The following is a 12,429-nucleotide window of genomic DNA, read 5'->3' as shown; positions in this document are numbered from 1 at the left end:
TGGTTCCAGATAGTCTTCCCCGGTGCTGACCCGGAACAGCTCTGTCCGGTTGGCTCCGGGACGCTCTAGTTCTGCGGAAACGCACTGGCGGTCCTGAGGCTCTATGGTTAGAGAGGGTGAACTTTCTATCCGTAGCCGATCTCTACTCTATGGCGGCAGTGAGGCTGAGTCCTCCGGGGCAGGGTGTCAGGGCAGAAAAGCGTCCCGGGCTCTAGCGCTGCTTCTGCCTCCCCCGGGGGCTCCCGGTCAGCCTGTAGCCCTGCGGAGATCGCTGGGTCCGGGGAGCTGAGGTGCCCGCGCTAGCCCCTCACGCGTGTCTCTTCCCTGCTCCCGGCTGCGTAGCCTCGGGTCTCTCCGCACCCAGCGCAGGGCCGGGGCGAGTTCTAGGCGGGATCTACCTACCTCCTGAGTCATGAACTGGCTGCGCCCCCTCGCCGCGGGGGGCTGCCGGCTGCCCTTCGGGGGCCAGCACCTGGCACCGTCCTACGCCCTGCGGGCCTTTGCTGCCCACCCCCAAAACCAGGTGCGTCTCGCTCCGGGTGGCGGGTCCTGCTCCAGCCCCGAGGGTCCGTCCGCTCCCAGCGGACAAGGCTTTGTCTTTCAGAGGGGCTCTGATTCCCGGGAGGAGACGTGGGAGGTCGGAGCCTAAGCCAGGCAGAGCCCGCGAAGCTGTAGAGAAGCAGGGGCTGGCACTTGGATCCTAACCCAAGTTATTTGATAGCTGCTTTCAACTACCTGAAAGGGGGTTCCAAGGAGGATGGATCTAGACTGTTCTCAGTGGTAGCAGATGACAGAACAAGGAGTAATGGTCTCAAGTTGCAGTGGGGGAGGTCTAAGTTGGATATTAGGAAAAACTTTTTCACTAGAAGGGTGGTGAAACCCTGGAATGGGTTACCTAGGGAGGTGGTGGAATCTCCTTCCTTAGAAGATTTTAAGGTCAGGCTTGACAAGCCCTGGCTGGGATGATTTAGTTGGGGATTGGTCCTGCTTTGAGCAGGGGGTTGGACTAAATGACTCCTGAGGTCCCTTCCAACCCTGATATTCTATGATTCTGATGCTGACACTGTCTGGTTCTGGGTAGCTGGACACTCTCTCGGTGTCACTCCTATTTCCATCTTTATTGATGGCGAAAGCATCTCCCGGAGTGTTGTGAGTGTTAATGAGGTAATTAATGACATGCATCCAACGAAGTGGGTATTCACCTACGAAAGCTCATGCTCCAATATGTCTTTTAGTCTATAAGGTGCCACAGGACTCTATGCCGAGGGAATTAATGTGTCCAACTGACTTTCAGGTTGTTAAGTGCTATGTGAGCACCAAGTGTTATTACCAGGGTATGCCCTGAGTGCACGGACTAGAGGTTCCAGTGTGTGATGCTCTATCTTGATCCCAATTAAAGGACTGGGTTAGATGAAGGCAGCAGATCCCAGGCAAATTGCCAGTGCAGCCCTCTGGTGGGCAAAGTTTGGAGTCCCCCAGGAGTTCTGGCAGGGATTATTCAGGCTGGATAGAAAGTGGTGATCATCCAGATTTGGGAGCCTTCTAGTTTACCTAGCCAAAACAACTAACTATATTTTCTACTCTGTAGTCAGTGGGTGTCAATGGTTCCCAGATTCCTGTGCACTCTAATGTGGGCTGCTAAGAATCATTGGCTGTCCTGTTAACTTAAAATGTCAAATGCAAGAAAAATTAGGACAAGCAAGGACTTGAATTACAGTGGAGCTGTTATTTGCAGTATTGTTGTAGCTGTGTTGGTCCCAGGATATGAGAGAGACAAGGTGGGTGAGATAATATATTTTATTGGATCAACCTCAGTTATTGGAGGGTACAAGCATTCAAGTTTCGGAGAGCTCTTCTTCGGGTCTGGGGAAGGAAATCAGATTGGGAACTGATAAGGGGAAAAGAACTTCATTCTCAAAACCCCAAAGGTATCTGCCACCGCCTTATAGTGGAGCTGTTAGTAACTAAGTAAACCTCCTACAAGCCTTGTAGGTCCACCAGTTGAATTGACATCAGACAGACACTCAGGAGTCAGTGTCTTATTCTGTTAATCAAACGCCTTTTCTCTATCCCCAGGTGGCAGAGGGTGTGGTAAAGCTCCAGCAGCCAAAGCCACAGCTGGGAACTGATGAGGGGAAAAAAAACTTCATTCTGAAAACCCCCAAGGTAACTCCCCACCTCCTTCAGGGAGTTGGGTCTCTCATGGGTTGCTTTCTCTCCTGGTTACCCCACCCCATCTCTACTGGCATATGGCTTAGGTGCTTTCACCACTGAAACAAACTGCCCCTTTCCTGCTTGTTATCCTGCACTTTATGGTAGGGTGCACAGTTTTTCCTCAACTCCTGCCTCTCAAGCCTAAGGCTCTTTCTTCATTTCCCATTCTATTCCCTCTTCCCAATTGACTCTTTTATGCTTAAGGGCAAATCTAAACGAGGAATTAGTGCATAGCAAATGGGGCATAAATCTACAGTGCTCCAGCATGCCAATTGTTCATGTGGACCCTGTGCACTAAAAGTTCCCTAGTGTTTCAAACAGCAGTAGGTCTAATGAATCATCAACTTCATTATTCTAGGCCTAGCTGACCCTTGTTATAGCACCAAACTTTTGGGCTCAGAGCTTTGAGCAGCTGCAGGAGCTGGGAACAGTTTAGAAATTGGATGGTTTTACTGTTGCAGGTTGGTGGTTATAATTCTTCACTTTTAACATTTCTCACCCACTTCCCTTTGGTTTGGGCTCTCAGGGCACCAGGGACTACAGCCCCAAGCAAACAGCCATCCGGGAGAAAGTCTTGAACACCATCATCAGCTGCTTCAAGCGCCATGGGGCTGAGGTCATCGACACCCCTGTGTTTGAGCTGAAGGTGAGGGTAGGGGCTGTGACGTGACATCTGGGAGGAGGAAGTTGTGCTGCTGGAGGCACTGATCCCTAAGTCAGATGTGATCCATAGGTTTGTGGCTTTATGCCCCTTGAAATTATTGGGTACATTTTAAATGGCAGTAGCTGCTTTAATTGTGACCTGAAGGGCAGATGCCCTAAGAACTCAGCTGTGAACAGCTCCTGTGGCAAGTGAGCTTCTGTGGTAAAGCTGGAGGGGGGGTTAGATCATCTGACCGGGGTTAGATCCAACTGATCACCTCTAAAATCAGGCTCAAGGATTCTCCCTGCTTTCTTTCTAGGAGCTTCTTGCTCCTACTTTCTGCTTCTGGAACTCATCCTCTCTTGCCTGACACAGTTGTCTTGCTTTTCTGTAGGAAACTCTGACAGGGAAGTACGGGGAGGACTCAAAGCTCATCTATGACCTGAAAGACCAGGGAGGAGAGCTGCTGTCTCTTCGCTATGACCTGACTGTATCCTGCTAGAGTCCCGGGTCTTGGGAAGTACCATCTCATTCAGGGGGTTGCTGGTGTTTCTTAGGCAAGAGTACATGGGGTGGAGGTGAGGACATGCTGAAATCTCTGTCATCTCCTCCTAGCTAGGGAGGAACGTGCATGCTAATGCCACTTTGTATACATTCATCCCATTCCTCCCCGGTGTTTCCCTTGTTTCTAAGCCTACCTGTAACTGCCTCCATGCCATTGCCAATGGACACCTCTGTCTCGACTCATCCTCATCCAAACTTCCATCCCTCCCACCTAGCTCCTGTCTCTAGGATAAGCTCAAGTCCCAGCCTTTCCAACTCCAGCACCCGAAGAATTACTACTCACCACTAGACACACAGAATGGTGACTAAATCACCCCATCCCCAAAACTAGGTCCCGGGTGACCTCAGGGTCTGTACATAGAAACCACCCATGGGCTTGATCCAGTGTACTCCCCGGACATTGAATCTCCTCTCTCTACTCCCTTCCCCATGTGCTCATCTGGGCTAGCCTCCTTTCTGATTCTTCACACAACCTCCCTATTCTCAGTGAAAGAGCCTTTGTTACTGTTGCAAATGGGTCATCCATCCAGGACCGTGCTTTACTGACTGCAGCTCTGTCAAAATTTCACCTGCAAGCATTTTTGCTCCCTTATCTCTGGCCCTTAATCTGTCACTGTATTATGTATGCAATCTCAGTTTGTATCATAGCAACAAAAGACTGCAACATCTGTTCAAATGACCCACCAGTGGGGCTGTTTGTTCTTGCTGTTGACATGGTGTGATTACTAAGAAGATGCACTCATAGGGACTGAGATTTTACTGTCCATTAGGATAGGTGGCCACAGTTTGCAGGTAACCTTTAGCATGGGCTTTGCTGTGGGGTTGTGTTGTACTGGCCCAGCAGCTGTCTGTAGAGTGATAATGGGGCTGAATGCCTGGCCCTGAACTCTCCAGGCCACAGGAGATTATCTCTAGGTTCCATCCTTAATCCTTTGTGCTCAGGTGCCCTTTGCTCGTTATCTGGCAATGAACAAAATCACCAACATTAAGCGCTACCACATTGCCAAAGTTTACAGACGGGATAATCCAGCCATGATGAGGGGCCGCTACAGGGAGTTCTACCAGTGTGTGAGTACCAGTAGCCTGAGTGTTCTCCATGCAGCAGGGAGCTGTTTCTGGGCCCAGAGTTCCTTGTGTGGGGTCTTGGGTTCTGGCTCCCCACAAAGCATGGGGAACGGGACAGGGAGGAAGAGGGCTCCACGTGGGTCTGAGGCCTGTTGTGCTAAAAAGGGGGGTTTCTCATGGATAAGATGCAGTGAAACCCTTTTTACTGTTACAATATCAAACAGTTAAGTGTGGTCCAAGGTTTTGTGACTCCCATTTTAACAACCACCATTAATAGTCTTTTTAACCTTTTTTTAAAAATACAGGAAAAGAAGGAAAAACAGTTAATGCATTTGAAATGCAAAGTATTAAGTCAGGCTTAACAATATCCCTTATTCCAGGGGTTCTCAAACTGTGGGTCGTGAGGTTATTACATGGGGGGGTCACGAGCTGTCAACCTCCACCCCAAACCCGGCTTTGCCTCCCACATTTATAATGGTGTTAAATATATAAAAAAGTGTTTTTAATTTAGAAGGGGGGGTCGCACTCAGCAACTTGTTATATGAAAGCGGTCACCAGTAATAAAGTTTGAGAGCCACTGCCTTATTCCCTTTAGCTGTAGAGTCTGAACAGGGGAAACCCCCTATTTGACAGACTTTTAGATTAAATGAAATATGTTACTAACCACCCTTTTGGGGAAAAAGAGAAAAAGTTAGTTAAGATGGGTTGGAACTGTTGTTGAAGTCCACTCCTGTTTAAGAGAAAAGACAAACACCCAAGGGGAGAAAACAGAAGTGCAGAGGTCAAAAATGCTGCTTCTGTCCTGGCTTCTGACTCTCATTTGCAACCTCACTGCTGGTGAAAATCAGACCCAGCATGCTCAGAGTCCTGGCAAACTTGTACCCGCATTGGGCTGTTGAAGGCATTGCTTTTAGCTTGCTTCTTTGGTCACAGGCTCAAAGCAGTGTTGCAAAAGATGGTGTTGTCTTGGCAGGCTAAATCAGACCCTTTAGACAGAAAAAGGAAAGGGAAAGGAGAGAGAAGAAATAAGGTGAGAAGGGAGTGTGACAGCATGAATGCAAATCTCACATGCCGGGTGGAGACAGCGATGTCATCAGTTCCCTCTCTCTGGCCCAGTCTGATCAGGCCCTGTCTCAGCATCAGGTTTACGAAGGCCCAGTGGTGTCCTGGTGGATCCCAGGAGATGGTGGAGGTGGCAACCATGATGGTAAAGCTCACAATTTACAGTCGACGTGTTCCATTCCATCCCTCTCTTTACCAGGAGCTTTACAGTTCCCTTAGCACAGTGGTTTAACTTAAACAGTCCAGTTTATCTTAATCTGGTTGCCTCCAACTTGTGCTAACTTTCATAAACAATGGCTTTCGGTAACAGGCTGAGTTGGATTTCTGTTACCTTGAACAGCTTAGAGTACAGGCCTCTGCATAACAGGCCTGGGCTCCCCTTTGGGTACAGGGAATGGGATGCAGCACAGGGAGCTGTGTGTCTGGGGACCCTGATTTACCTAGGGAGGTGGTGGAATCTTCTTCCTTAAAAGTTTTTAAGGTCAGGCTTGACAAAGCCCTGGCTGGGATGATTTAGTTGGGGATTGGCCCTGCTTTGAGCAGGGAGTTGGACTAGATGACCTCCTGAGGTCCCTTCCAACCCTGATATTCTATGATTGCCTCTGGGGAATCTCAGCTGGGTTACACTGCCTGGATTCTCATTCTCCTCTGTCCCAGGATTTTGACATCGCCGGCCAATTTGACCCTATGATTCCTGATGCTGAGTGTCTGAAGATCGTGCATGAGATCCTGAACATGTTGCAGCTTGGAGACTTCCTCATTAAGGTAAAACCATAGCCCATTGGTTTAATAAAGTTACATGTCTTCCCAGGCCAGAATGAGCCTGCCCTCCCATCCGTCCCCTACTCTAGTGTGCCCTACATACGAGAGAGCCTCTGAAGGAAGGGATGGGGGGATTTTGACTACAGTTGCTTCACAGCCCTCTGGAGCCATATAGAAATCAAGTGGAAGTAATTCAATCTTACTGGGAGGCTCCATTGGGTTCCGATTCAGAGTGACTCTGCTTCCCACCGCCAGGTCAATGACAGGCGCATTTTGAATGGCGTTTTTGCAGTATGTGGCATTCCAGACAGCCTGTTCCGTAGCACTTGCTCTACTGTGGACAAACTGAACAAGGTAATGCTCTGCGGATTTCCCAGCCCTGGCTGGCAGACACTGACTGCTGTCTAGCCTGCCCTAGCTCTCAGCTGTGCATGCTCTGGTGGGAGGACTGTGATCCATCTCCAAATGTGTAGGATGGAAACATGCATCTGAAGCAGGACTTTCAGAGCTGACATTCTCTGTGGCTCTCCCAAGTGCCAAGAAGTTTGGATTCTGTCCTTGAGCAAGTCGCATCTGCTCTCTGTGCCTGTGCTTTCCCGTCTGTAAAATGGGGATAAGACTTCCTGCCTCTCCAGGGATTTGGAGGGATTAGGGCTCAGATCCTCAATGGTCTGCTAACTTCCAGTGAAATAAGTAGGCCCCTAACTCTCAAAAACCTTTTGAGGATCTGGGCCTAACTTATTAATAACTTTGAGAGCTTAGACTGAAGGCACCAAATGAGAGTGAAGTCTATTGTTCATTCTTCTGGGAAGGTTAGAAATGGGAGATCTCTAATTGGATTAGCACCAGACAGTGGTCTCCCCTTTCCTGCAGGGTGTGTTCTGAACCCATGGGGTAGTATTAGTGTGGATGGGGAAGCTGGGGAAGGGGTTTTGCATTCCCAGGAGCAGCAGATTCAACCAGGAAAGCTGTGATTAATGTTCTCATCTCCTCCACCCCAGGCAACATGGGAGGATGTGAAGAGCGAGATGGTTGGAGAGAAAGGTCTCTCACCCGAGGCTGTGGATCGCATTGGGGAATACATTCAACTGCAGGGTGAGTTCTCTGGAGCTGTGAGACCTGGTTCCCTGTCCAGCCTCACCCAGGCCAGCTGAGAGTCCATGTGGGTCACTTCACCTTCCCAACAGCTATTCCAGCTTCCTTGATCTCTGCATGGGGCGTGTCAGGGTTCCCCAGACGTTTAGCTGCTCTTGCCCAGGCCGAGCTGACTTGCAACCTGGGTGTCCCGGGTGGGATGCATGGTCAGTATCCCCTGGGAGGGAGATAGAGATGCACAAGGCTGAAGGAGTGAGCAGGTGGGTGTAACCCAGGCTGGGTGGAGTGAGTCCATAGGAGCTTGGCCACACCATGTCTCCCTCCCTGGTATATTGCAGGTGGGCTGGGTCTGATTGAGCAGCTTCTCCAGGACACTAAGCTGTCCCAGAACAAGCTGGCCCAGGAGGGGCTGGGAGACATGAAGCTGCTGTTTGAGTACCTGACCCTGTTTGGCATTGCAGATAAGGTGAGTGGTGGAGGGACACTGAGCAGGCCTGACTGGGTCATTTGTTGTGCCTGGTAATGGGATTCCCCTCCTGTTCTGCAGATCTCCTTCGACCTGAGCCTGGCGCGGGGTCTGGATTATTACACTGGGGTGATCTATGAGGCCATCCTGCTGCAGCCTCAGAACGCCCACAAGGAGGAGCCGGTCAGCGTGGGCAGTGTGGCTGGAGGTGGCCGCTACGATGGGCTGGTGGGGATGTTCGACCCCAAGGGGTGGAAGGTGCCCTGTGTGGGAGTCAGCATCGGAATCGAGCGGATCTTCTCCATCATAGAGCAAGAGGTGGAGGTGAGTGCCACTCAGAAGTACACAGAATGGCCCACCACTGTGGGGACCAGCCAGGGGATGCAGGTAAGGAGGCCACTTTCTGTAGGATACCTGACACGTTTGTTGCAGAAATTGGAAGATCTGTAGCAGATGAGGCATGGGACTGTAGTAAAAGAAAGGATGGGTTTGTGGTTGAATGAAATGCAGGAGATCTGAGTCCTCTGCTACATGTTTCCTCAGCATATCACTTGAATTAGAATTTTTCACTAAGGTAGTGCTGGGACTTAGGAGGTCTTAGAGTTCTATTCCGGGCTCTTCCACTCCTTAGCTGAAGCTTGGACCAAGTTGCTTTTCTGTCAATTTCCCTGTCTGTAAATTGGCATCCTCATTTTGGCCTTAATCTCCCTGTGCTTTGGTTTTCCATCTGTAAAATACTGGTCTCCTAGGGCATTATGAAGATAATTAACTTAATGATTGTGAACGTCATACTACTATGATAGATGGTGGAAAAACCCATGAGGAAATCAGTAATTCTCTATTTAGTTTAGGGTTGGGGTGATGTGTTGTAAATAAGACAGAGGCAATTCATTGTCTGCTGAGGCTCAAAAAAATTATTGAACAGCTGCCTCGTTCCCAGGACAGGTCCAGTGTGTATTCAGAATGAGGCAGGGATCCTATGGAAAAAATAGTACATAATGAAATCCAGAGTCATGATGCATGTGCCCAAGGGAGATAAATTAAGGTTGCACAAGTTTGACATTGCAAAATAACGTTCTTTGAATACAGTTGGTGGGTTTTTGTTGTTTATGTAATCCTCCCCTATATAGCTTGTGTTAGGAAAATGGTGGCATTCTCCAGTAATAGGCACAAGGGGTGGGTGAGGAGCAACTGACATGTGCCTTGCAGAATGTCTTCACGAGCAATAGGATGTTTTTCTACGTTTCATTCACAACTCTATTTCTGCTCCCAGGCTTCTAAGGAGAAGATCCGGACGACTGAGACGCAGGTGCTGGTGGCAACCCCGCAGAAGAACTTCCTTGATGTAAGATTGAAACTCATCTCTGAGCTCTGGGATTCTGGGATCAAGGTAAGACTTGGCAATTGGACTGGCCTAGTTGTGCTTCTCAAAGCCAGGCCTTAGAATGGGGGGAGAGTGAGTGTCTCTGGGGAGATGTGGCACAGCAAGACCAAACTTGCCAACCTCTTAGTTGTTTCGCTCTGACTGAGAAAGGCAGCTGCTGGTACTGAGCCTGTTGGAACCATCTGCCCCAGGGGACTCTGTGCTAATGGCCAGAGCTGTGAGGAGAATGGTAATTCTGTTTCATGGAGGCATTTGGAATTTCAAAATTTGGTTAAGTTCCTATTTGGAACAAAACCCACAAATTTCAAAACCCACAAAAACAGAAGCCAAAAAAAAAATCACAATTTTGATAATTTCCAGATGAAATTCCACCCAGCAGGTTGAAGGCAAACTGGGAGCTCCAGCTGAGCCAGGAGCCTCAGAGCTTGGGAGCTGGTGCTCTCAGGGCCTTGGCCCTATCAGCTTGCTAGGTAGGCTGCAGAAGAGCTAGTAGCCCACAAGGCAGGCCAGCTGGTAGGAAAACCTGCCTAGCAGATGGGTTTCAAAACTTGCCTGGGTTCCACTGGAGCTTAGTCGAAATCAAACCACCTCCGCAAAATGTTTAGATTTCAACTAATCTGCATTCTCCACCAGAAAACCATCAGCAAATTTCCAGCCCGTCCTAGCAATGAGTTAGAACTGGGTAGGGTTTGTCACTTCATATTCTGTGTAACCTCTTGAACACAACCACATTGCCTGCCCCTCTAGGCAGAGATGCTGTATAAGAAGAACCCCAAGCTGCTGAACCAGCTGCAATATTGTGAAGACATGGGAATCCCTCTCGCAGCCATCATAGGAGAGCAGGAGCTGAAGAATGGAATCGTCAAGCTACGAGTCGTAGCTAGCAGGGAAGAGGTGAGGATGTCCTTTGATATTGGGGATGGGCTAAGGGGTCCAAAGGCTGCCTCCAAAACCCATTGAAAGGTTCTAGACAACATTCTCCCTGGCTAGTAGGGCCTCTTTGCAAGCTTGCAGATCGCTAGAGTTAACCAGGCTCCAGTACAGATTGAATCCTCTTTACAAACTGGTCTAAGTCCATGGCAAACCTTCCTCAGAGTTACAGATCACTAAATCTCTCTGCTGAGCAGTCTAATCCTGTCCCTCAGGGGTATGGAACAGGAAATTCCTAATCTTCACTCCTTCCACAAGTCTCTCCTTGGTGGTCAGGGGATGAATTTTTATGGGGTGGTGCTTCCAGTGGCAGTTCATGGATAATAAGGTTTGAGGGATGGCAGAAGACAGGTAAGTAGGCATCCTGATATTGTTGGGAGCTCAGGGCACTTCCCATGAGACAGTTTTATTGTTAAAAGAAAAGGAGTACTTGTGGCACCTTAGAGACTAACAAATTTATTAGAGCATAAGCTTTCGTGAGCTACAGCTCACTTCATCGGAAATGCATCCGATGAAGTGAGCTGTAGCTCACGAAAGCTTATGCTCAAATAAATTTGTTAGTCTCTAAGGTGCCACAAGTACTCCTTTTCTTTTTGCGAATACAGACTAACACGGCTGCTACTCTGAAACCAGTTTTATTGTTGTGACCAGTTCCTTCCTGTTTGTTGTGCAGGTCGTTATCCCTAGGGAAAATCTTGTTGAGGAAATCAGAAAAAGGGTGGAGTCCTAGAGCCCTTCTGTGCACAACAGCTTGACTCACTGGACCTGTTTCCTGCTATGTGGATTGTTTCCAGCCATGGGATGCACTGGGGTTCCAGCCATGGGATGTGCTGCCAGGCCATGATTCTGTGAGGATTTGGGCAGTGCTGATCGGGCTGAAGGCTGGCCACATCCTGCTGCACTGAGATTAACCTTGCCCCATCAATCTTATGACTTGGTACAGCATCTCCGTTTGTAGGGAGTGGACACGTTTTAAAGGCATAGGGCAGATTACCATCTGTTAGCCCTCTCAGGTTAAGTAGCATGAAGAGTGGGTCTGTTTTAATGTGTTTGTATTATGGTAGCAAGCCCACTGGTCAAAGCAGAGCTCCTACTTTTGCAGTAAGGCAGATTCCCTTGCAATGACCTAGGCCTTAGTGCAGAGTTAATTTGCGATCTTGAAGGAATTCACACTTGCCAGGTCCTACACAATGCCCAGATGCCTTTGCAAGTTGACTCAGCAATTTGCTATGTTCAGGCTTGCTGAGGGTGGCCTTGTGAGCATCCTCGCATATCCAGAACCTCCATGGAAACTTGTCCTTAGAATCTATCTGCTCTTCGCCTGTGCAGGGCAGCTCTGACTCGCTGGAAGGTCAGTCCACATCTGTGGGGCTCCCTTCCCCCACCCCTAGTTATGGAGCTGAACTAGGAAATTTCTCTTTCCCTGCTCAATGGGATGGGAGTATCACTGCTGTCCAGGACACAGATGAACTATGCTTCAAGGATGCTCTTCAGTATCCCTACATGTCATCAGGAGATTGGACATGATATTCCCATTTGTGGCTGGGCTGTTGGTCTAGTGCTGCACAGTAGCTACATCCCTCCTCCCAGGAAATGACCCCATTGATCAAGGTTTTAGTGATCTAGTCTCTTCTCCCGTGGTTCTGTCTAAAGCGAATGAGGCTGTGGATGAGCTGAGACTGTGGTTTCCATGCAAACATGGATAAATTATGTAAATAAAATACTGTGGGTTGCTGAAGATGTTTGACAGCTGTTTGCTGACTTCAGCTAGACCTGTAATGTGCTACACCTGAGTTATAGCTACTTTTGTGAGTTCCCAACTGGGATTTTCTTTTTGTTGCTTATAAAGAGTAGCTTCCCCAGCTTGCTAGAGTAGAATAGCTTTTTTTGAACGACAAGACTATTTTCAAATGTGTGAAACAGTGAGCTGTAGAGCACAGCAGCCACTAGAATAATGGGCTGTTCCAACTTCTGGTGTTTGTATGGCCCTTATCTAAGAATGGCTCTACAGAGTCAGACCAATGGTCTATCAAGCCCAGTATCCCATCTTGTGACAATGGCTGGTTCCAGATGCTTCTGAGTGAGTGAGCAAATAGGACAATTTTTTTTTTTTTTTCAGTGAGCAATCCCATCATCCAGTCCCAGCTTCTAGCAGTCAGAGGTCTCCAAGCACTTGTGGAGGAGAGAAAAGACCATTTAGGACTTTCACCCTGAGGAGCTTGTATAGCTGCTAAGAGTTTCCCA

The 12,429-nt window shown here is 48.7% G+C and overlaps 1 protein-coding gene across 4 annotated transcripts; it reads left to right on the top strand.

Moving 5' to 3' along the window:
• The first annotated feature begins 41 nt into the window (after positions 1-41).
• On the top strand, positions 42-11,923 carry LOC119859732 (histidine--tRNA ligase, cytoplasmic-like). 4 transcript variants are annotated; one of them, XM_038412224.2, is made up of 13 exons: positions 42-523; positions 2,077-2,166; positions 2,741-2,860; positions 3,252-3,347; positions 4,364-4,489; positions 6,206-6,313; positions 6,566-6,664; positions 7,312-7,405; positions 7,744-7,871; positions 7,953-8,195; positions 9,145-9,261; positions 10,003-10,149; positions 10,859-11,923. In XM_038412224.2, the coding sequence occupies exons 1-13, from the start codon at positions 413-415 to the stop codon at positions 10,913-10,915; spliced, it is 1,536 nt and encodes a 511-aa protein (XP_038268152.1). In that variant the 5' UTR covers positions 42-412; the 3' UTR covers positions 10,916-11,923. The 4 variants fall into 4 exon arrangements, with proteins under 4 accessions (XP_038268152.1, XP_043376131.1, XP_038268155.1 ...); XM_043520196.1 differs by having other exon boundaries at positions 127-523; positions 7,312-7,403; positions 7,739-7,871; XM_038412227.2 differs by lacking the exons at positions 3,252-3,347; positions 4,364-4,489 and having other exon boundaries at positions 127-523.
• The last annotated feature ends 506 nt before the right edge of the window (positions 11,924-12,429 follow it).

This window comes from Dermochelys coriacea, chromosome 8 (genome assembly GCF_009764565.3).
Source record: "Dermochelys coriacea isolate rDerCor1 chromosome 8, rDerCor1.pri.v4, whole genome shotgun sequence".
NCBI classification, from domain to species: Eukaryota; Metazoa; Chordata; order Testudines; family Dermochelyidae; genus Dermochelys; species Dermochelys coriacea.
The sequence above is the reverse complement of the archived record's forward strand: the minus strand, read 5'-3'. Positions and strand labels throughout refer to the sequence as shown.